The 22,051-nt window shown below is 41.1% G+C and overlaps 1 protein-coding gene across 7 annotated transcripts in view; it reads left to right on the plus strand.

The window, feature by feature from the left end:
* SOCS5 (suppressor of cytokine signaling 5) overlaps window positions 1-22,051 on the plus strand; it is a 171,581-nt gene that overhangs the window by 92,484 nt on the left and 57,046 nt on the right. For 4 of the 7 annotated variants that reach the window (XR_001883498.1, XR_001883495.1, XR_001883499.1 and 1 more), the window contains exon 2: window positions 18,149-18,253. Coding sequence is in view for 1 of the 7 variants with exons in the window: in XM_017862737.1 (XP_017718226.1) it covers window positions 18,169-18,253; window positions 18,446-18,525 (165 nt within the window). In the remaining 6 variants the exon portion in view is untranslated. Of the gene's footprint in view, window positions 1-18,148; window positions 18,254-18,445; window positions 18,526-22,051 lie in introns of all 7 variants that reach the window. The other 3 variants (XR_001883496.1, XR_001883497.1, XM_017862737.1) reach the window with 1 other exon arrangement.

The raw sequence follows: 22,051 nt of genomic DNA on the forward strand, positions 1-22,051 counted from the left end.
CTAGATTTTCTTTCTTAGGGGTTTTATGGCTATTAGGGTCTAACAATTTTAAAGTCTCTAATCCAATCTTGAATTTAATCTTCCTGTAAGGAGTTAAGGAAAGGATTTCCAGTTTCAGCTTTCTACTTTATGGCCTAGCCAAATTTTCCCAGCACCATTTTATTAAAATAAGCGGAATCCTTTTTCCCCATTTTCTTGTTTCTCTCAAGGTTTTGTCAAAGATCAGATGCGCTGTAGATGTGTTTGTGATTATTTTCTGAGGACTCTGTTTCTGCCTTCCATTGCGTCTACTATCTCTGTTTTTGGTACCAGTACCTGCTGTTTTGTTACTGCTAGCCTTTGTTAAGTATTAGTTTGAATAGTCACGGTTACGTGACGGCTTCCCAGCTTTTTTCCTTTTGGACTTAGGATTGTTTGCGGCAAATGCGGGCTGTTTTTGGTTTCCATATTTGAACTTTTAAAGCAGTTTTTTTCCAATTCTTGTGAAAGAAAAACTCATTTGCGTAGCTTGATGGGATGGCCATTGGAAATCTTTATTAAAAATAACCTTTGGGCAGTATGCGGCCATTTCACGATATTGATTCTTCCTTATTCCATGGAAGGCCCATGGTATGCTTCTTTCCCATTTTGTTTTGCTTGTTCCTCTGTTGAATTTCACTTGAAGCCAGTGGTTTGTAGTTTCTCCTTGGAAAAGAGGTCCTTGGACAAAATCCCTTGTAAGTTTGGATTCCTAGGTATTTTATTCTCTTTGAGCCAATTGTGAATGGGAAGTTTCATTCGGCTGATTTGGCTCTTTCTGCTTGTCTGTTACTGGTGCTATTAAGAATTGCCTTGTGATTTTTTGCCCCACATTAATTTTGTATCCTGAGACTTTGCTGAAGTTGCCCCTTATCAAAGGCTTAAAGAGAATTTTTGGGCTGCAAGACGATGGGGCTTTTTCTTAAATTATTACCAAATCATGTCATCTTTGGAAAAACAGGCCGACAATTTGACTTGCTTTCTTTTTCCTAAACTGAAATACCCTTGATTCTTTCTCTTGCCTGATTGGCCCCTAAAAGCCAGAAAACTTTCCAAAAACACATATGTTGAATAGGAGTGGTTGAGGAGAGGGCATCCCTGCTCTTGTTACCAGTTTTCAAAGGCGAATTTCCAAGTTTTTTGCCCATTTCAGTATGAATTATTTAAGCTGTTGGTTTGTCATAAAATAGCCTTCTTATTATTTTTGAGGTACTTCCATCAAATACCGAATTTATTGAGCGTTTTTTAAGCATGAAGCGGCTGTTTGAATTTGTCAAAAAGCGCCTTTTTTCTGCATCTAATTGAGATAATTTCATGTGGTTTCTGTGACTTTGGTTTCTGTTTTATATTGCTGGATTATGTTTATTGTTGCGAATGTTGCAACCAGCCTTGTCATCCCAAGGCGATGAAAAGCCCACTTGATTCATGGTGGATAAGCTTTTTGGCTGTGCTGCTTGCAAATCCGGGTTGTGCCCCCAGTATTTTATTGAGGATTTTTTTGCCATCGATGCTTCATCAGGGGATATTTGGCCTCTAAAATTATCTTTTTTTGTTGTGGTCTCTGCCAGGCTTTTTGTATCAGGAGGGGGGGGTTGATGTTGGCCTCATAAATGAGTTAGGAGATTCCCTCTTTTTCTATTGATTGCGAATAGTTTCAGAAGAATTTGGTACCAGCCTCCTCTTTGTACCTCTGGCTAGAATTCAGCTGTTGAATCCATCTGTCCTGAGGCACTTTTATTGGCTGGGGTTAGGCTGGATAATTGTTGCCTCAATTTCAGAGCCTGGGCTATTTGGTCTATTCAGGCGATTCAACTTCTTCCTGGTTTAGTCTTGGGAGGAGTGTAAGTTGTCCAGGAAATTATCCATTTCCTTCTAAGATTTTCTAGTTGATTTGCGTAGAGGTGTCTTATAGTATTCTTTTCTTGGGTATGGTAGTTTGCTATTTCTGTGGGGTCTTGGGGTGGCTGATATCCCCCTATCATTTTTTTATTGCATCTATTTGATTCCTCTCTCTTTTTTCTTTATTAGTCTTGCTAGCTGGTCTGTCATTTTGTTGATCTTTTCAAAACCAACTCCTGGATTCATTGATTTTTTGGGAGGGTTTTTTGGTGTCTCTATTCTCCTTCAGTTCTGCTCTGTCTTAGTTATTTCTTGCCCTTTCTGCCTAGCTTTTGAATGTGTTTGCCCTCTTGTCCTCTCTAGTTCTTTTAATTTGATGTTAGAGTGTCAATTTTAGATCTTTCCTGCTGTTCTCTTTGTGGGCATTTAGTGCTAAATTTCCCTCTACACACTGCTTTTAATGGTGTCCACGAGATTCTGGTATGTTGCTATTCTTTGGTTCTCATTGGTTTCAAAAGACACATCTTTATTTCTGCCTTCATTTTCGTATGTACCCAGTAGCATTTCAGGAGCAGGTTTGTTCCAGTTTCCATGTAGCTGAAGCCGGGTTTTGATTGTGTTTCTTTGTCCTGAGTTCTAGTTTGATTGGCACTGTGGTGCTGATTAACAGTTTTGTTATAATTTCTGTTCTTTTACATTTGCTGAGGAGCTTGCTTATTCCAATTATGTGCGTCAATTTGGACATAAGTGCGATGTGGTGCCTGAGAAGAATGTATATTCTGTTGATTTGGGGGTGCGAGAGTTCTATAGATGTCTATTTAGCGTCCGCTTGCGTGCAGGAGATGAGTTTCAATTCCTGGATATCCTTGTTAACTTTCTGTCTCGTTTGATCTGTCAATGTTGACAGCTGTGAGTGGTTGAAGTCTCCCATTATTATTGGATATGGGAGTCTAAGTCTCTTTGTAAGTCTCTAAAGGACTTGCTTTATAGAATCTGGGTGCTCCTGTATTGCGGTGGCCATATATATTTAGGGATAGTAGCTCTTCCTGCTTGAATTGATCCGCTTTACCATTATGTAATGGCACTTCTTTGTCTCTTTTGATCTTTGATGGTTTTAAGTCTGTTTTATCAGAGATTAGGATTGCCAACCCCTGCTTTTTTTTGTTCTCCATTGCCTTGCGTAGAATCTTCCTCCAATCACCTTTATTTGGCCTTGTATGTCTCTGCATGTGAGATGGTGTCTCCTGAATACAGCAGACTGATGGGTCTTCTCCATATTTTCTATGTGCTTGTAATTTTCATTTTCTTAAAATGATAAATATTATTTTGGGGAAACAGGGACCAAACTTGCCTCCTACCATAACCAACTACAAAAATGGACAAATTATATACCACACCTGTGTTCAGGTATTAGACAACAGTCAGCCCAGGACTATGATACATGAGAGGAGAAAAATGAATGAGGTGAACCCTGTCATTACCCCAGGTTTCTGCCTGGGGACAGTTTCTGGGACCATATTGCAGGGAGTAGGATCCTGGGAGAGCATGGTGGATTTACTGAGTTGAAGTATCAGAGATCAGAGTTCAGGGAGGCTGAGTCAGCCAGAATTTGTGTAACAAAGTACCTTGAAGAAGGGAGTTATGCTGAGAAAACTTTCAGAATCTGCAGAGGGGTCCCCTTGAACCTGCTGCTGAACACTAAGCTGAACTTGAGTACGGTGAAACTCCATGAGACTAAGTAAAGAACTACTAGGCAGATATAAGCTGAACAATTCCCAGCAGTCATACAGGGCTACAAGATACATGCATTCAACCAGCCGGCATAGAAAGTCCACACTGAGGTTCAGAGTCATTCAGTTAGAGACCACAAAAGAGTCACACCTTAGCAGAAGTGCTACCGAAGCTGAAAAACAATCCTCAAAAGGGTTAAACTATTCTGCAAGTAACTTAACTGCCTGCCAGAGCAAAGATCAACATTCTTCAAAAGAACATAACAAAATCCAACACAGAACAAAATAAAATCCACAATGTCCAGCATCCAAAAGAATATTACAAAGCATGAAAGGAAGCAGGAAAATGTGACATATAACCAGGAAGAAAATCAGTAGATAAAAATTAAGAAATGACAGAGATGATGAAATTAGCACACAAAAACTTTAAAACAGCTATTATAAATAAGTTTATGTAGTCAAAGAAAAATGAATATAATGAGAAAGAAATGAAAGATATGAAAAAGAACCAAATGGGACTTCAAGAGATAAAATGAAAATTTCACTGGATGAGACTAACAGCGTATTTGGCACTACAGAAGAAAATAACAGTGAATTTGAGGACATAGCAATATAAACTTATCTAAACCAAAGAAAAGAAAGAAAGAAAGAAAACTTGTGGGGGAGTAGGGAGAGACAGCATAGCCTCAATGCCCTGTGGGACAATACGAAGCAGTCTAGTATCCATGAAATTGGAGTGCCACAAAGATAAGAGAGAGGAGGAAATAGAAAAAAGCTTGAAAATTTTATAGTGAATTTCCCCCTAAATTGAGGAGAAATATAAATCTATACAGCCAAATGTCTTACACCAAGATGTTATTAATATATGACCAAATTTCTGAAAAATGGCTCCAAAGAAAACATCTTTAAAGCATCCAGAGACAAAAACATTTTGTACAAAGGAGAAAAGATAAAACTTAATGCAGACTTCTCTTCAGAAACAACGCAATTCAGATGACAATGGAATGCATTTTAAAGTATGGAAAGGAAAAAAGCAAACCTAGAATTCTAAGTCTAGCAAAAATATAATTTAAAATGTTGCCAATAATAATTCTGAATGCCATTATCCTGAATATCAAAATCCCAAAGATTAAAATCTGGCCTGGCATGGTGGCTCACGCCTATAATCCCAGCACTTTGGGAGGCCAAGTCGGGCAGATCACTTGTGGTCAGGAGTTCAAGACCAGCCTGGCCAACATGGTGAAACCTCATCTCTATTAAAAATACAAAATAATAATAATAATAATAACCTGGGTGTGGTGGCACATGCTACTCCAGCTACTCCAGAGGCTGAGGCAGGATAATCCCTTGAACCCAGGAGGCAGAGGTTGCAGTGAGCTGAAATTGCACCACTGCACTCTAGACTGGGTGACAAAGTGAGACTTCATCTCAAAAAATAAAAAATAAAAAAATAAAGATTAAAATCCCTAATGTCTAAAATCCTGAAAAATCATAATCCTAAAAGATTAAAATCTCAAACTGAACTGAAATTCTGAAAGCCAAATTCTGGAGAAGGGATTAGTGCATCTTCAGTTGTACACAAGATAGTTGAATCATGTTGGCTGCAGCATGGTAATAGGCAGAACTATTACCTTGTTATTGTCTTTATTTGGAAATTAAGTTTGGTTTAAGGAGATGCGTGTATGTGCCAAATTGACAAGGGGAATTGTGCACTTAATTTTAAGTGTCAGTTCAACTGGATTAAGGAATACCTAGAAACCTGGTAAAGCATGATTTCAGGTGGGTCTGTGAGGGTGTTTCCAGAGGAGATTGCTATGTGAGTCTGAGTGGACTAGGTGGGGAAGATCTGCCCTCATCATTGGTATGCACCATCCAGTCATCCAGGGATCCAGAGAGAACAGATACAAAAGGTGAATGAGTCTGTCTCTGAGAGCTAGGACAGGCTTTTCTTCTACCACTTTGGACATAAGAGATCCAGACTTGACAGCCTCTAGACTCCAGACCTTACATCAGCAGCCCCCGCCTGGATCCCAAGGCTTTCAGCCTTGGACTGAGAGTTACACCATTGGCTTCCCTGGCTCTGAGGCCTTCAGACTTGGACTGAACCACACTTCCCATATTCCACAGTCTCCAGTTGGCAGATAGCCTGTCGTAGGACTTCTCAGCCACTATAATTGCATGAGCCAATTCCCCTAATAAATTCCTCTCATATACCTATATACAAATCCTATTTCTTCTATCTCTCTGGAGAACACTGCCTAATACAGATTTGGTATTGGGGAGGCCAAGTATCATTCCTTCTTACCGTATTCCTTACAGAAGAATAGAAAAGAGCTGTGAAATTGTTTCCTTACAAAAAAAAAAAAGTGAAAAGTTAAAAGTGTACAAGGTTACTTAATAGTGAAAGATCCAAATTTAAAAGCTAGTTTTAGGCTAGGAATGGTGGATCACACCTGCTATCCCAGGACTTTGGGAGGCTGAGATAGGAGGGTCGCCTGAGCCCAGAAGTTTGAGATCAGCCTGGGCAACATGGCAGAGACCCCATCTCTACAAAAATTTAAAAAATTAGCTGGGCCTGGTGGCATAAGCCTGTAGCCCCAGCTGCTACTTGGGAGGCTGAGGTGACAGGATCACTTGAACCCAGGAGGTCGAGGCTGCAGTAAGCTGAGACTGTGCCACTGCACTCCAGTCCTGGGTGATAGAGTGAGACCCTATCTCCAAAAAAAAAAAAAAAAAAAAAAAAAAAAAAATTTTTTTTAACAAAAAAAAAAAAAAAAAGTAATTATTTTGACACTGCAAAACAGAAAATTGCTTAATTGCAACAGCCAAGCAATAACCAGAATTTCAAAAGGACATCATATACTTACAAAATTTGTACACCACGACCACTCTCCAAATACAAGTCCAATGAGTGTTTCAAAGATCAAAGAAGTGAAAATGCAGGCAAAAAATACAAGAAATCTCCCCTGCTAAATTATTCAATTGTGTGTGATTTCTGCCCCTTCATACATAACACCAATTTGCTATGCTATGTATTTCATCTTCACATCATTTCCAGTACTAAGTATAAATTGTGTAAAGACTTTTAGTGAGTTCCAATTTGTTTTATGAAATTTTTGCAAATGTAATTCCACAAAATTGCATTATCACAGCGTTGATTTTGTCATATAAGCATTGTCCATGGATGTAAAATATTGAAACTTCCTTAGCAAATGAAAAGATGTTCTTTTTGTACATCTGCACTTGAGAAAGATAAAATGTCTCAAAATCTTGGCTCTTTGGGCCACTGCATATACAATGGTGACCTACCGAGGTTTTTGATTGATTTCATCAAAAGACTTAGGTTGCCCGTCATGTTATTTCAAATGACAGTGGTTATAAAGCTGGGCACACACAATTACTGACCATACTGACATGCATGTATACATTTTGCTTTTTCACCTATTCCTTTATGAATATGATTCATCTGCTTATAACTATTATATCCATGTGACTATTGTTAGTATACCTGAGTGTTTATGCTTGTAAAAATATGTATGTTATGATTGCCCATTTTATTGGGTAAAGTATGAAGTGTTCTGTTGTGTCTTTATATGTTTCTCAAGGAAATCTCTCTTTAAAATGTAAATAAATGTCTTTAAAGAATTTTTTGAAATTAGTTTTTCCAAAATTAGATTTTCAGACTTTGATCTTTCAGCATTATGATTTTTAAGACTTTAGACTTTAGGGATTTTGATCTCTTGGGATTTTAACAGGATTATGGCATTTAAGATTATGTCTTTTAAGATTATGGCCCAAACCCACTTTAAAATGAAGGTGAAATGATGACTTTTCAGGTAGACAAAAGATGAGAGCACTTGTTCCCAGGAGTACCGGACTTAAAAAAGTATGAAAGTTCTTTAGGCAATAGGAAAATGATGTCAAGTGGAAACTTGAATCAATACAAATAACTGGAGAGACTAGGATATGGCAAATATGTGGATAAGAAGAAACTACCTTTTTCCCTTTTCCTTTATTTAAAATTAGTTTTTAAAACAATGATTTGAAACAAAAGAAAGTATTGTGATGTTAATAACATGCAGCAGTAAAGTATGTGTATGACAACAATATAAAATGAAAGTATATTTTGGAAGGTTTTATATTATATGTGAATTAGTATAATATTGTTTGAAAGTAGAGGTGATATATTAATTATGTATATTTTAAACCCTATTGCAACTACTAAAAACAATAAAACAAGGTGATATATTTTGCAAGTCAATAGTGGAGATAAAATAGAATACTAAAAAATGTACAATGAATGCAAAAGAAGACAAAAAGGAATAAAAAGGGAACAAAGAACAGATGGGACAAATAGAAAACAAGTAGCAAGATGGTAGATATAGATCTGACTTAATCATTACGTTAAATGTAAATTATCTAAACACTATAATTCATAAACGTAGATTGTCAGACTGGATATAAAAGCAAGACCCTACTATACACTCTTTAAAAAGAAAACCCTAAAATATAAAGATACAGTTAGATTAAAGGAAAGGGATGGGAAAAGATATACCATGCAGTAATACCATGCACAACATTAATTATTTAAAAAGTCAGTGTAACTATGTTAATATCAAAGTACACTTCAGAACAAAGAATACTGTAGTACTGCAGATAAAGAGAAACATTTCATAATGATAAGGGGGTCAATAGATCAAGAACAAAGCAATCCAAAATGTATATGTACCCAATATGAAAACTTTAAAATACATGAAGCAAAAAAATGACAGACCTGAAAGAAGAAAGACACAAATCCACAAAAGTAGCTGGAGATCCCAAAATTCCTCTCAGTAACTGATAGAACAAATAATCAGAAAACAAAGATATAGAAGACTTAAACAATACTATCAACCAACTTGACAGAAATGACATATATAGTACACTTCACATGACAATAACGGAAGACACACTTTTTCAAGTACACATAGAACATTCACCAAAATAGACTGGATGCTGAGATGGAGAGTAAGTCTCAAAAAACTTACAATAACTTAAATAATCCAAAGTACTGATACTAATATGAATGGTCATAGTAATTTGAAATTAAATTATAAATCAGTAACAGAAAGATGTGGAAAATATGCAAATGCTTAGAAATGTAAAAACTCACTTCTAGTAACCCATGGATCAAAGAAGAAATCACAAAGGGGATGGAAACATATTTGAACCAAATGAAAATGACCATACAACATGTCAAAGCTTGTGAGATGCAGCTAAGCAGTGTTTGAGGGATACTTACAGTTTTAAATGCTTATATTAGAAAAGAAAATAGCTTTAAAATCAGTGATCTAAACTTCTAGCTTAAGAGTGTAGAAAAATAAGAGTACATTAAACCTAAAATAAGTAGAACAAAAGAAACAATAAAGGCAGAAATCGATGAAATGGATTGAAATCAATGAAATGAACAAATAATAGAATAAAATCAATGAAAAAAATTGTTTCTCCATATATATCAATAAAAGTAATAAACTTCTAGCTAGACTGATCAAGGAAAGAAAGAGAGAAAATATAGATTACCAGTATCAGGAATTCTATATAAATTAAAAGATCTTATAAACAGAATAATAAGGAAATACTATGAACAATTTTAAATAAATTTGACAATGCAGAGAAAATGAATAAATTTCTTGAAAAACACAAATTACCAACATTGAATCAAGAAGAAATAGAAAATCTAAATAGCCCTATATCTATTAAAACTGAATTTTGATTTACAACTTTCCATAAAGAAAAATATAGCTCCTGGTAGCTTCACTGGTGAAATTCTATCCACCATTTAAGGAAGAAATACAAATACTACTCAAACTCTTTCAGAAACTATAGGAAGGAATGCTTCTCAATTCATTTTAGCAGTCCAGCATTACCAATACTAAAGCCAGGAAAATATATTGTAAGATAATTACCAACCAATATTCCTGACAAACACAGACACAAAAGTTCCTGCAAAACATTAGCATAAAGAATCCAGCAATATATAAAATAAATAATACCTCATGACCAAATGGGACTTATCTAAGGAATGCAGGGTTGATTTAATATTCAGAAATTAATCAAGTAGTTCATCATCTTTACAAAGTAAAATATAAAAAACAGTTATCTCAGATGCAGAAAACGTATTTGACAAATTTCAGCATCATTTATTGTAAAACTCTCAGCAAACTGAAAATAAAAAGGAATCTCCTCAACCTGATAAAGAAAATCTAGGGAAAACCTATAGCTAATATCATCCATAATAGTAAAGACTGAATGCTTTCTTCCTAAGAATAAGAACAAGGCAAGGATATCAATTCTCACTACTCCTATTCAACATTGTACTGGAGGGCTAGTCAGTGTACTGGCTGGCTGTTTCTGTGAAGATTTCTTTTTGGATGAGATTAACATTTAAATCAGTGGACTTTGAGTAAAGTAGATTTTATGCTATAATGTGGGTGGGCCTAATACTATCAATTGAAGGCTTTAGTGGAACGAAGACTAACCTCCCCCAAGCAAGAAGGAATTTTGGCAGCAGATGGCCTTTGAACTTGAACTGCAACATTGGTTCTTCTCTGGATCTCCAGCCTACCAAGCTACTCTGCAGATTTTGGACTTGCCAGCCCCCATAATTGCATAAGCCAATTCCTTAAAATAAATCTCTCTAAATAAATATATGTATGCTATTGTCTAAATGTTGATTTCCCCAAAAAAATCATGTTAGAATTTAATCCTCATTGTAGTAGTATTAAGAGATGTGACTTTTAGGAGGTGATTAGGTCAGGAGGGCTCCACCCTCTTGAATGGGATTAGTGACCTTATAGAAGAAGCTATAAGGTCTTATAGAAAAAGTTACCTTATAGAAGAAGCTATGAGAAGCCTATTTGTCCTTTTCATCATGTAAGGATGCAGGAAGAAGGCACCATCTTTGAAGCAGAAAGCAAAGCTCTCACCAGACACTGAATCTTTTGGCACCTTGGTCTTGGACTTCCCAGCCTCCAGCAATAAATTTATGCTGTTTATATTACCCAGTCTAAGTTATTTTGTTATAGCAGCTAGAAGGGACTAAGACATACACAGATGCTCACGCACACATCCTTTTGGTTCTGTTTCTCTAGAGAACTTGGATGAATACAAGCAATAGTGTTTAAAGTGTCAGGCTCGGCACAGTGGCTCACATCTGTAATCCCAGCACTTTGGGAGGCCGAGGTGGGTGGATCACTTGAGCCCAGGAGTTTAAGACCAGCCTAGGCAACATATCAAGACCCCATCTCTAAACAAATACAAAAAATTAGCCAGGCATGGTGGCATGTGCCTGTAGTCCTAGCTATTCAGGAGGCTGAGGTGGGAGAATCACCTGAGTCCAAGAGGTTGAGGCTGCAGTGAGCCATGATCACACCGCTGTACGCCAGCCTGGGCAACAGAGTGAGACCCTGTCTCAAAAACAAAAACAGAAAAAAACAGTCAAGTTATTCCCAAATTGCTTTACAGATTCAGTGCAATCCCAATCAAAATCCTAGCAGGCTTTTGTATAGAAATTTATAAGATTTCTATAAAATTATTATTTTGTGGAAATTATGCTAAAATTTATAAGAAAATACTAAAGACCTTAAATAGGAAAAAAATGAGAAGAAAATACCATTACATAATTTAGATGCCCTGATTTCAAGACTTAATAGTAGTGTTCACTTAAAATCACAAAATTTGTAAGTTTGGAAAGGATAACTTTATTTCTTATAAAGGGTTGCAACCTGAAGACTTGGAGGTGTAGCCTCTGGCAGAGACTGAAAGCAGATATTTCGAGGGAGGGAGTGTGTTACAGGAGTCTCATGCTTGGTCAATTGGATAGACATACATATTTAACAGGTTACAGGAGGGGCCATGAATATGCATGAGGGGACATTGCACGCATGCATAGTAAGCAAACATGTGTTATGTATGTCCCGTGTTCACTTTGGGGTGGAGACTTAACATTAAAATGCAGTAAAATTAGGCTGTACACATCAAAAGTTAAAACAAAGGACACACAGGTGCTCCGTGTGCAGCCTCCATGGGCACACCAGAGCCAGTCCGTGGTCAGCAGTCTCTTATCAGGAAGGAATGCTGGTTGATTGTTCTGTTGAAACTGAAAGGGGAGGGAAGTCTGGCCAAGGTACCAGGTTGTTGAGTGAATCTTCTCTTCTTTGTGTTCCAGGGCTGGTTTCTGTTTAACTCTTAGGGAAAAAGTCTAATGGTGGTTAGCAAGAGAGGGGTAAATGGGGCGTGACCAACCTCCCATCTCGTCTTGGTCAGAACACTTAGTTTTTAAGGTTCTTGGGGCTCTCTTTGGCCAAAAGGGGTCTGTTTAGTCAGTCAGGGAGCTTTGGATTTCATTTTTGCTTCACAGTAGTAATCATGACTATTGGTATTGGCATAAGTACAGAAATATAGATCAATAGAACAGAATAGAGTTCAAACATAGACCCATGCTTATTTGGTCAATTGATTTTCAACAAAGTTGCCAAGGCAGTTTAATGAGGAAAGGATATTCTTTTCAAGAAGTGGTTCCGGAACTATTAGATATCATATAGAAGAAGACAAACTTTAACCCTTACCCCACACCACACAAAAGTTAACTTGAAATGGATTATAGACCTAAATGTAAAAGCTAACACTGTAAAACAGCAAGATGAAAACACAGGAGAAAACTTCAGCCATCTCTGGATGGATAAAGATTTCTTAGATAGGACACAAAAAACACAAATTACAAAAGGAAAATTGATAAATTTGATTTCATAAAAATTAAAATTTTCTATTCTTTAACACTACTCTTTAAGGAGATAAAAAAGCAACAGACTTGAAGAAAATATTGGTAATACATGTATTTTACAGTGGAATTTTATCTAGAACATCTAAAGAACTCTTACTAGTCAATTATTGGAAAGCAAATACCCAATTTTAAAGTGGCCTAGTTATTTAAACTAATTTTAATCCAGACACTCATAGAAGATATACAAATGTTGATAAGCACAAGTAAATACTCTACATTATTAATCATGAGGGAAATGCAAATTAAAACCACAACGAACTACGACTACACACTTATTGGAATTGCTAAATTTAAAAAGACTGACAATACAAAGTGTTGACAAGTAGGTGGGGCAACTTGAAGTCTCATACATTGCTGTTGGGAATATAAAATTATTAATCAACTTTGGAAAACAATTCATCAGTTTGTTATAAAATTTTTCACTCACCATATGACTCAACAATTCCACCTCTTCATGTTTATCCAGGAGAAATCAAAACATGCCTACACAAAGGCTTGCACACAAAGGTTCATAGAAGCTTTATTCATTAAACCCCTAAACTGGAAACAACTCAAATGTTCACAAATAGGTGGGAGGATAGCCTTACAATGGAATACTATTCAGTATTATAAAGGAACATCTACCAATACATGCAACGACATGGATGAATTTCAGAAATATGCTGAGCCAAAGTTGCCAAACATGAAAGACCACTTGCTGTAGGATTCTATTTATGTGAATTCTAGAAAAAGCAAACCTCATCTGCAGTGATGGAAAGTAGATCAGTGATTGGCTGGAGGGAGGGAGCTGGTGACTGACCACAAAAAAAAAACATGAGAATGATGGAATTTGAGAATGATGGAAATGTATACAGTTGTCCTTTCATATCCAGCAAAGAGGTTGTTTCTAGGAACCCAGCCAATGCCAAAATTCAGGTCCTCAAGTCCCTTATATAAAATTGTGTGCTATTTGCATATAACCCACCCACATCCTTCTATATACTTGAATCATCTCTAGATTACTTAAAATACCTAATACAATGTTAATGCTATGGAAATAGTTGTTACGCTCTATTGTTCTTAAAATTTATATTGTTGTTCATTGCTGTATATATATATATATATATAATATATATATATATATGTATGTATTTTTTTTTTTTTTTTTTTTTTGAGACAGTCTTACTTCTGTCGCCCAGGCTGGAGTGCAGTGGCACAATCTTGGCTCACGCCAAACCCTCCACCTCCCAGGTTTAGGCTGATCTCCTGCCTCAGCCTCCCAAGTAGCCATGGGATTAACAGGCGTGGTAGTGTTAATTTTTATTGTGAGTTTTTTTGCAAATATTTTCTATCTGAGTTGGTTGAATTCATACAAGGGGAGCGCAGGGAAGATTGCAGATACAGAATGTTGTCTTGTATGTTGATTGTAATGATGATTACACAGGTATATACACTTACCAAAACTCATTGAACTGTGCACTTCAAATGTATGCATTTTCTTTTTTTTTTTTTTTTTTTTTTTTTTTTTTTTTTTTTTTTGAGACAGAGTCTCGCTCTGTGGCCCAGGCTGGAGTGCAGTGGCCGGATCTCAGCTCACTACAAGCTCCGCCTCCCGGGTTTACGCCATTCTCCTGCTTCAGCCTCCCGAGTAGCTGGGACTACAGGCGCCCGCCACCTCGCCCGGCTAGTTTTTTGTATTTTTTAGTAGAGACGGGGTTTCACCGTGTTAGCCAGGATGGTCTCCATCTCCTGACCTCGTGATCCACCCGTCTCGGCCTCCCAAAGTGCTGGGATTACAGGCTTGAGCCACCGTGCCCGGCGTGCATTTTCTTATATATGTAAATTAAAACTGAATATAGTTGATTTAATAAGCGAGATAATATGCACAAGCCCCAGCACCATTCATGGTATACAATAGGTGCTTAGTAAATGTTATTTCTCGTCTCACCAGCACCACCTCTTTAATGTTCTCTGTGTTCCTGCTCTTTTCACACACTCTCAACTTAATATGCTTCTCATACCTCTCTGCCTCTGCAAATGCCTCCCATCCTTCAATGTGCAGCTTAAATCCTTCCAGTCTGAATGTTTTCCAGGTTACTCCAGGTCACAGTGCAGAACTCTTAAAGCATCCACCACTTGCTTCTCCAAAATTAAGCATGGTTGTGTGGTGACATGTGTCATTCACAACTCCTTTGATGCAGCTGCGCCTTGCTTCACCATTGCTTTTGAATTCTGCAAGGATGAGTACTACTTTTTCTCCACTGAAACCTTACCACTGGCTGCTACAATACCGCCAGGAGGTGTTTCTCATTGCCTGGGATGGAGCCTCCCATCTTTGCTGGAACCCTGCAGATCTCCTGCCACTGAACAGGGAGTCCCTGGGGGAAAGAGGCTGGTCTGCAAAGATAGTGTGTTTGCCTTTGCAGCCTAGCTGTCCTGGTTTGCATCTCAGCCCTTCCTGCTGCCTACCTGTGTGGCCCTGGCCAAGTTACCTAGCGAAACTGATCCTCAGCTTGCTTATCCATTTATTGGGCGGTATTGTTGGAGTGAAATGAGAGAATTGTGTCAGCACCTGGCTGCCATCTGCTGTCACTGAGAGCTGGGTGAATGGGAGCAAGACCAGGTTCGCAGTCTGGCAGGGAGTATGTGAAACTGGTAGGCAGGTAACACCTTGACCTGTGGTTTTTTTGCCAGTTTTAAACTAATTTCCCCGGAGAGGAGAGAAACAGGCTGGGTCTCTGGGCTCTGCATCCCTCACAAAAGTTTGGTGTTTCTTCAGCCCCATCTGCACATCTGGTTGTACTTACTGCTCCAAAACTGTATCCATCCTGCTTACCATGTTCACATTTCAGAACATGGGGCAGCCTCAGGGGGAAAAGACCTCATAAATACCAAGCATTTAAAAAAAGCAATGTCATGCATTTACATAATTCCAGAAGATGAAGGTCCAGGAACATAACTTTCTCTGCAAGCAGCAGGCACCATGAACACAAGGGCTGACCTGCCAGGGTCTCCCTGGGGGAGGAAAGCCCCTCCAAAGCAGTGAACAGGACTTCCTGTCTAGGAACCCAGAAAATAAAAGATTCTTTTGTCTTCCTAGGAAATGCTCACTTCCAACCATGAGAGGAATAACAAGGAGAGGTCAAGAGTCGAGACACCTGGTTCTGCCTTTTGACTTCCTGGGTTACCAAAAGCATGTCACTCAGCATCCCTGGGCTCTCTTACCCATCTGTGCATAATTGCTTCTCTCCACTGCAACTGTGACTCTGTGAACAACTCTGAAATGAGTGAGGCACAGATATTTGTCCACGTGTTTGTATTCATGTATGTTCATGATGCCTAGAATAGTGCTTGGCATGTAATACATACTCCACAAATGGTTTTGGGTTTTCTTTCTTTCTTTCTTTCTTTTTTTTTTTTTTTTTTTTTTTTTTTTTTTGAGACAGAGTCTTGCTCTATCACCCAAGTATGACCTCTGCTCACTGCAGCCTCCACTTCTAGGGTTCAAGTGATTCTCCTGCCTCAACCTCCCGAGTAGCTGAGATTACAGGTGCACACCACCACGCCTGGCTAATTTTTGTATTTTTGGTAGAGATGGGGTTTCACCATGTTGGTCAGGCTAGTCTCTATCACCATTCTGCTTGTTGGTTTTGCAGAGGCTATAGGCATTTCCCCCTTTCTTTTGTCTCTTCTCTCTTCCACCTTCCCACTCCCAATGTGATGGTGTACATCCTGGAGTTTCTCACTCAAGGGCCTGTCTCTGAGGGTCAGACCAAAGAGAACTGGCTTGTGCTGTAGTAGGAGGTTAGATCCAGGTTACAGCTGAACAAAGGCTGTCAAGCTTTGAGAGAAGTTATGAAAATCGGTGGAGAATCTCTCCACAGAAACTCTGCTGGGGAAAGATACAATAAATGTTTTCCTCAGCGTGGACTAGCTCCTGTGTTGACACATGGGGAGGGGCATGAACTCTATAGGCCCGTGAACAGCTCACAGGCATTGTGATGATGCCAGCGGGCTCAACTAGAGATGCTGTGTGTGTGACCTGCTCTACACTGACTCACAGGTCTTTGAGGTTAAAGAGCTGCTGAAATGCAGTACTGTTGCCTGAGGACAGAGTGAAAGAAGCAGAGCCCTGCCTGGTGCCCTGAACCAGCCCAATGCATGGCTTTGAAAGAGAGAATAGAGAAAGGCCCTCACCAAACCTACTTTTCCATGAGGCCCCAATGTGTCCTTCAGAAACCTCCTTACAACCTTAGAAGTTCACCTAGGGACACCTTGGACACTTGCCTGGGTTCCAGCACAACTTCAATGGCCAGGTCAGTTGGGGCCAGGCAGGCAGGGCCATCAGCTCTACAACAACCCCTTCTCTCCTTCTGTCCATTTCACTATGGTCTCAGTTTGCAATGGGAGAAGAGTCATCACACTCTCAGCTGAGCCGCGTGTCCTCCAGGGCTTTCCATCAGGGCTGGAGCCTTTGCCAACCATCCCGCAAGTTCCATATTCAGTAACAAAGCTGGGTCCTTGGACCTTGTTATGAGCACCTGCAATGGGGGTAGGTGGAGGTAACAGGGAATGGATGTCATGATTGCGGTTTGGACAGAGAGGAGATAGGAACCTCTGTTCGTGTGTCTTACTCCACTAGCTTTGTCCATAGCAGTTGGGGATAGAAAGTGCTGATCCATGACTAACAGGCAATATGAAGAGTTGGGTTAAACTGAGCAGAACTGAGCTAAAGTGAGTTGAGTTGAGCTTAGTTGAACCAAGCTGAGTTGAGTTGAGCTGAGATGAGTTGACCTGAGTTGAGCTGAGCTGAGTTGAGCTGACCTGAGCCAAGCTGAGTGAAAATGAGTTGAGTTGAACTGAACTGAGCTGAGTTGAGCTGAGCCAAGCTGAAATAAGCTGAGCTGAGCTGAACTGAGCTGAGTTGAGCTGAGCTGAGCCGAACTGAGCTGAGTTGAGCTGAGCTGAGCTGAGCCAAGCTGAATTGAGCTGAGCTGAGCCAAATTGAGCTGAGTTGAGTTGAGCTGAACTGAGTTGAGTTAAGCTGAGCTGAGTTGGAAAGACAAATCCTACCCTCTTATAATCCCCGGGGATGAGGCACCCTTTTCAATGCCAGAGATTGTTATTCTCAAAACTGTTTCTGGCAACTGAGAAAGAGTCATGCTTTACTTGTTGATGAGACATCCCCGAAGACCACGTCTGGGTCCTCTCTGGTCCTCAGAGGAGCACTCCCACAAGTGTTCCTATAAAGCCCCTCCCTCCAACCAGCCCCTGGGACGCCTCCTTGTTCTGTGCACCTTCCCACCCCTGCTCCTCATCCCCACGTCTCCTCTCTGCTATCACTCCTCTTCTCCCACGGATGGGAATGACTTCCCAGGGCCTTCTCCACGGGCACTTCAGGAACAACTCTGCTCCAAGAGTGTCTGCATTTACCCACCCATCCATTATCTCCAATTGCCGTGTTTGTCCCTGGCTCATTTTCCCTGAATAATTGTGAGTACTATGTAGGAGAGTCTTGAAATTCTTTTGTGTCTCCCAGAATACTGAGTTCCATATATAACAGTATATAATAGGTGCTCAATAAAGGCTTACCTCATATCTTATAGTGCACTTTTAATTAATTTATTTATTTGGCTTGGGAAGCCCAAGATCAAATATAGTGTAGTTTTTTTTTTTTTTTAGGTTGTGTTAAAACAAGTATGCACTCAGCTTATATCTTACGATGGGATTACTGAGAAATGTGTTTTTTCTCTGACTCCAGGCTTGAGTGCTCTGAAGTTAATGAAGAGCAGTGAAGTAAGAGTGAGGATATTAGGACCATGCCTCAACCCTGCCACCAATTTGTGTGTGATCGAACATGAATCAGGTAACCTTTCTCCACATTTCCCTACCTGTGCAGCCGGTTAGCACCTACTCTTATGGTGTTGCGAGTGTACAATGGCCCAAAGTTTTGGATGAGCTTGTTAAATGCTGAATACATGAAGGAGATCATTATTCTAAGGGGCTCATGAAGAATTCGTTCAACAAAGCTGTATTGATGATTTACTCTCTGCATCAGCTCCTGGGACTGCAAGTATAAAAGTGTTTCAGACCTTGCCCTTGGAAAGCCGGGGAGAGACTCAAATAGCTAACAACAGGGTAAGTAAGCCTTATAGTGAAGTGCCAGTAACAGAGGGGAAGGAGGCAGGAAAGCGTAGGAGAGGGGGTGCAGAAGGGAGCAGCATTTGAAGAGATCTCAAGGAAGTTACCAGATGTCACCAGAAAGAAGGGGAATGGGCAGTAGCATATTCCTGAGAGCGTGCTGAAGGCTGAAGGCGTGGCAGGGCAGTGAGTGGTGCCTTGTAGCTGCAGCAGAAATGATCAGGGTAATGAGGCTACGTGGAGGTGACCAGAGGCCCAAAGAGATGACAGCAGTGGCTGTGAGGCTGCAAGCTCTGTTACTCGAGCGGGGTGTGATGGGGCGGGGTGTCGTGTGGGCTGAGGGAGGTTTTAGAACTCTGGCCAGGTGCAGGCTGTGGCATAGCCTGGAACTACTGGGTGAGCGGGCAGCCCAGGCTCTCTAGGGAGCTCTGTAGGCCATGGGCAGAAGCACAGGGCCTGGTCCTTCCCACTCTAAGGAGCTGCAAAGACAGAGAAGGCCAGGGAGGACCCCGGGGCTTCCAGGTAGGAGGTAGGGAGGAGGCCCAGGGCCAGATTCTTCTCCTGCTTCCCAGATAATGTAAAGCTCCCTCTCCTCCCGGACTGCACTTGCCTTCCCTCTGCACGTGTTGAGTTCTTCCTGCCTCTCCCTAGCCAGGGCCCAGCTTCCACATCATTCTTCTGCAGGCCCTCCTTCCCCCCAGTCCTCTTTGCTATTCTCCATTCTCTATCACAGTTTGTTCCTTTCTGGGCACTTAACACAATTTGTCTGTGTTGGGCTTTCTAGCTCTTCTCTCCCCACAAAAGTGTCAGTTCCATGAGGGTGGGGACTTCATCTCATCCCGAGGCATTGCCAGTGCCTGGCACATGATGTGTGGCATACAGTAGGCGCTGAATAACTGAATCAATGGTCTGGCTGTGCAGCATGACTTCAGGAGCATAGCATTTGGACGCACAGTATTGTCTCTGGGTTAAAGGAGGGATCCACATCCCCCTCAGTAGAGACCAAGAGATTGGGGTCTCACTGTTACTCTGCAAGATAAGACATTAAGTGTCAGCTCTCCTCCCCCTCTAGTACAGATCACTCTATAATCCAGAGTGGATTCAGTCCTAAATCCAGCCTGGTTAAAGGACACCCAGGCTAGGACATATAAGGGTCTCTCAGCGGACCCCAGCCAGCTACAGAATATGGGAAGAACAGGCTTCAATGGGCAAAAGCTGCCGTTTCCTTACTTAGCAATACATGTGTCTTTCTAAATAACAGATTTAAATAAGTAAGGCAAACTGTGAAAATCTGTGGTTAAAAATGTAAGGGGTGGGGTGGGAATAGAGAATCTAGCAGATGGTTGCCGTGCCTCCCTCTGTGACAGGTGGGATAGACTCATCTGCATGAGCACATCTCTAAAGGTCTTCTTTTTCATGGGCACATTTATTGGCATACTGTAGAATGAGCCCTGTACATTCAAACAGCAGAGTCGGCCCAGCCCAGAACAGCTCTGGAAAGGCAAGACCTTGGCCTTGGCTGTGCCTCACTTATGACAACAGAGCTGCTCCTCATCAAAAAGAGGAAAAGGAGAGAAAATCAGAAATGCCTGGTCAAAAGTTGTAGAGACCTGATGCAGGTGGGGCAGGGAGACCTGAAGCTAGTCCTTGGGGTGGGTGGCTGAGTCACAGCATCCCACACACACGCCACCTCCCACAGCCCCTTGGCCTTCTGCCCATACCTGCTCCCAGCCCATGGCTGGTCACTCTGCTTTCCAATGGCCAGAACCACACACTGCAGTTGACCCTTGGGAAGACCCCACCTGGGCCACTCATTGGTTCATGTGAAGAGTCTTCTGTCCCCAGCCAGACGGTGCCCTGCTTGGAGGCAGAGGCCAGGTGATGTCCTTCAGCATCCCCATGGCCAGTCATCAGCTGTGTCTGTCTAAGGCATTTCCACAGGCCAGGTCCTGCCACACTTGGGCACTTTTCCCAACATGCTAACAGTTTGGGGACAGGCTCCATGGGTGGAGTCACTTCGCATTAGCATTTCTCCCTCTGTGATTCCCACTGCCTGTCCTGAGCTGGCCCCCTCATCTGTGAGTGCAGAAGCCTGGCAGCCTGAGCTCATCTGCCCAGATGATGGCAGGGCGAGCTCTCCTAGGGACAAATCATGAGCTCAGGGATGCCTGCCGTGTATCCCGCTCGTCTGGGCAGGCCCTGCTAAACCCTATGTATGCAGAATGGTGTTAAAGCCTTACAACCACTCCAGGAGGTGGTGTCCTCATCACCATCCTCAATCTTCATTTCATTTATAAGAAAACAGAGACATAGAAAGACCTTGGCCAAGGTCACAGAGTTGGTCGAGGTGGGCCCAGGATTCAAACTCCTCCAGTCCGACCTCATGCTTTCTGCTCTAAACTCCAACTAGGCTGCAGTGGTATTGTACACCCCACCCTGACTTCACCTGTTCCACAGTGTCACAGGCACCTATGTGAAGGCCATAGGACAAGTGCAGGCTCCAGGCAGGAGGCTGCCTCTTGGCGGTGGTACCTTTGGTCAAGTCACTGCTCCCTGCTGAGCCTCTGGGCTCTAAAATGGGGTTTATGATAGAAGCTGCCTCCTTAGGGGATTGGGAGGATTAAATACGCTCATCTGTGTGAGGGCTTGGAGCAGCGCCTGGCACTGGAAGCACTCAGTAACATGCATCGTTGCCACAGTTATTAATAATATGATTATTCCCACAGGAACCTTCCAGGTCTGTCTGTCTGACCTCGTCTCCTCTCCAGGAGGAGGCATCTGTGCATTGACTACCAACATCTCTCTTTTTAACTTATTGCTCCATCTCATTCTTTCACCTTCTCCATTTCTCCTCCCAACCCTGACATGCCATTGAATCTGTTTAATTCAAGCAAATGCTCAGAGCCCCAGATCCCTGAATGCGACAGATTGAGAAGGTGGGGGTGGGGGTGGAGAATGGAGGAGCTTGTGTAATAGGACATAAATAAACTTGCACATGCTCTTCTTTTTAATTGCAGATTCTATCCCATCACGGGGCAATTTTTATTTTGCCTTCTCTTGAATAAGTGGGAAGATGTTTTATTCATGTGCATCTTCCCAGCACGCAGCCCAGTAGGTGCTCAATGTGCGCTGAATGAGTCGGTACATTCAGTTTGGCTCCAGCCAACACGTATGCCAGGCGCTGTTGTAAGCGCCTCACATATGCGAGCTCATTGAATACTCTGGTGCCGTCTTAAAGCCCTGGAGATGAGCACTCTAAATTCGGGCCAATAAAGAAAATGTGTTTGGTGGCCACCCTCTTGATGGCACACCATTGAATCTCCAGCGTGAGCTGTGTGGCTCCCACTTCCTCCCCACTTGCTTGTGGCACGGCTCCCCTCTAACATTTAGGAAGAGAGTTTCAGCACAAACTTCCAGCTGGGTGAATGGTGGGGCCTGAGGGATGGTGACAAAGCTGAGTACACACCTCAAGGGACTTCCACGTTTTCCAGTAGTGTTTGATTTGAACAGTGCCAAGAAACCC

This window comes from Rhinopithecus bieti, unplaced genomic scaffold (assembly GCF_001698545.2).
Source record: "Rhinopithecus bieti isolate Rb0 unplaced genomic scaffold, ASM169854v2 scaffold_61117, whole genome shotgun sequence".
NCBI classification, from domain to species: domain Eukaryota; kingdom Metazoa; phylum Chordata; class Mammalia; order Primates; family Cercopithecidae; genus Rhinopithecus; species Rhinopithecus bieti.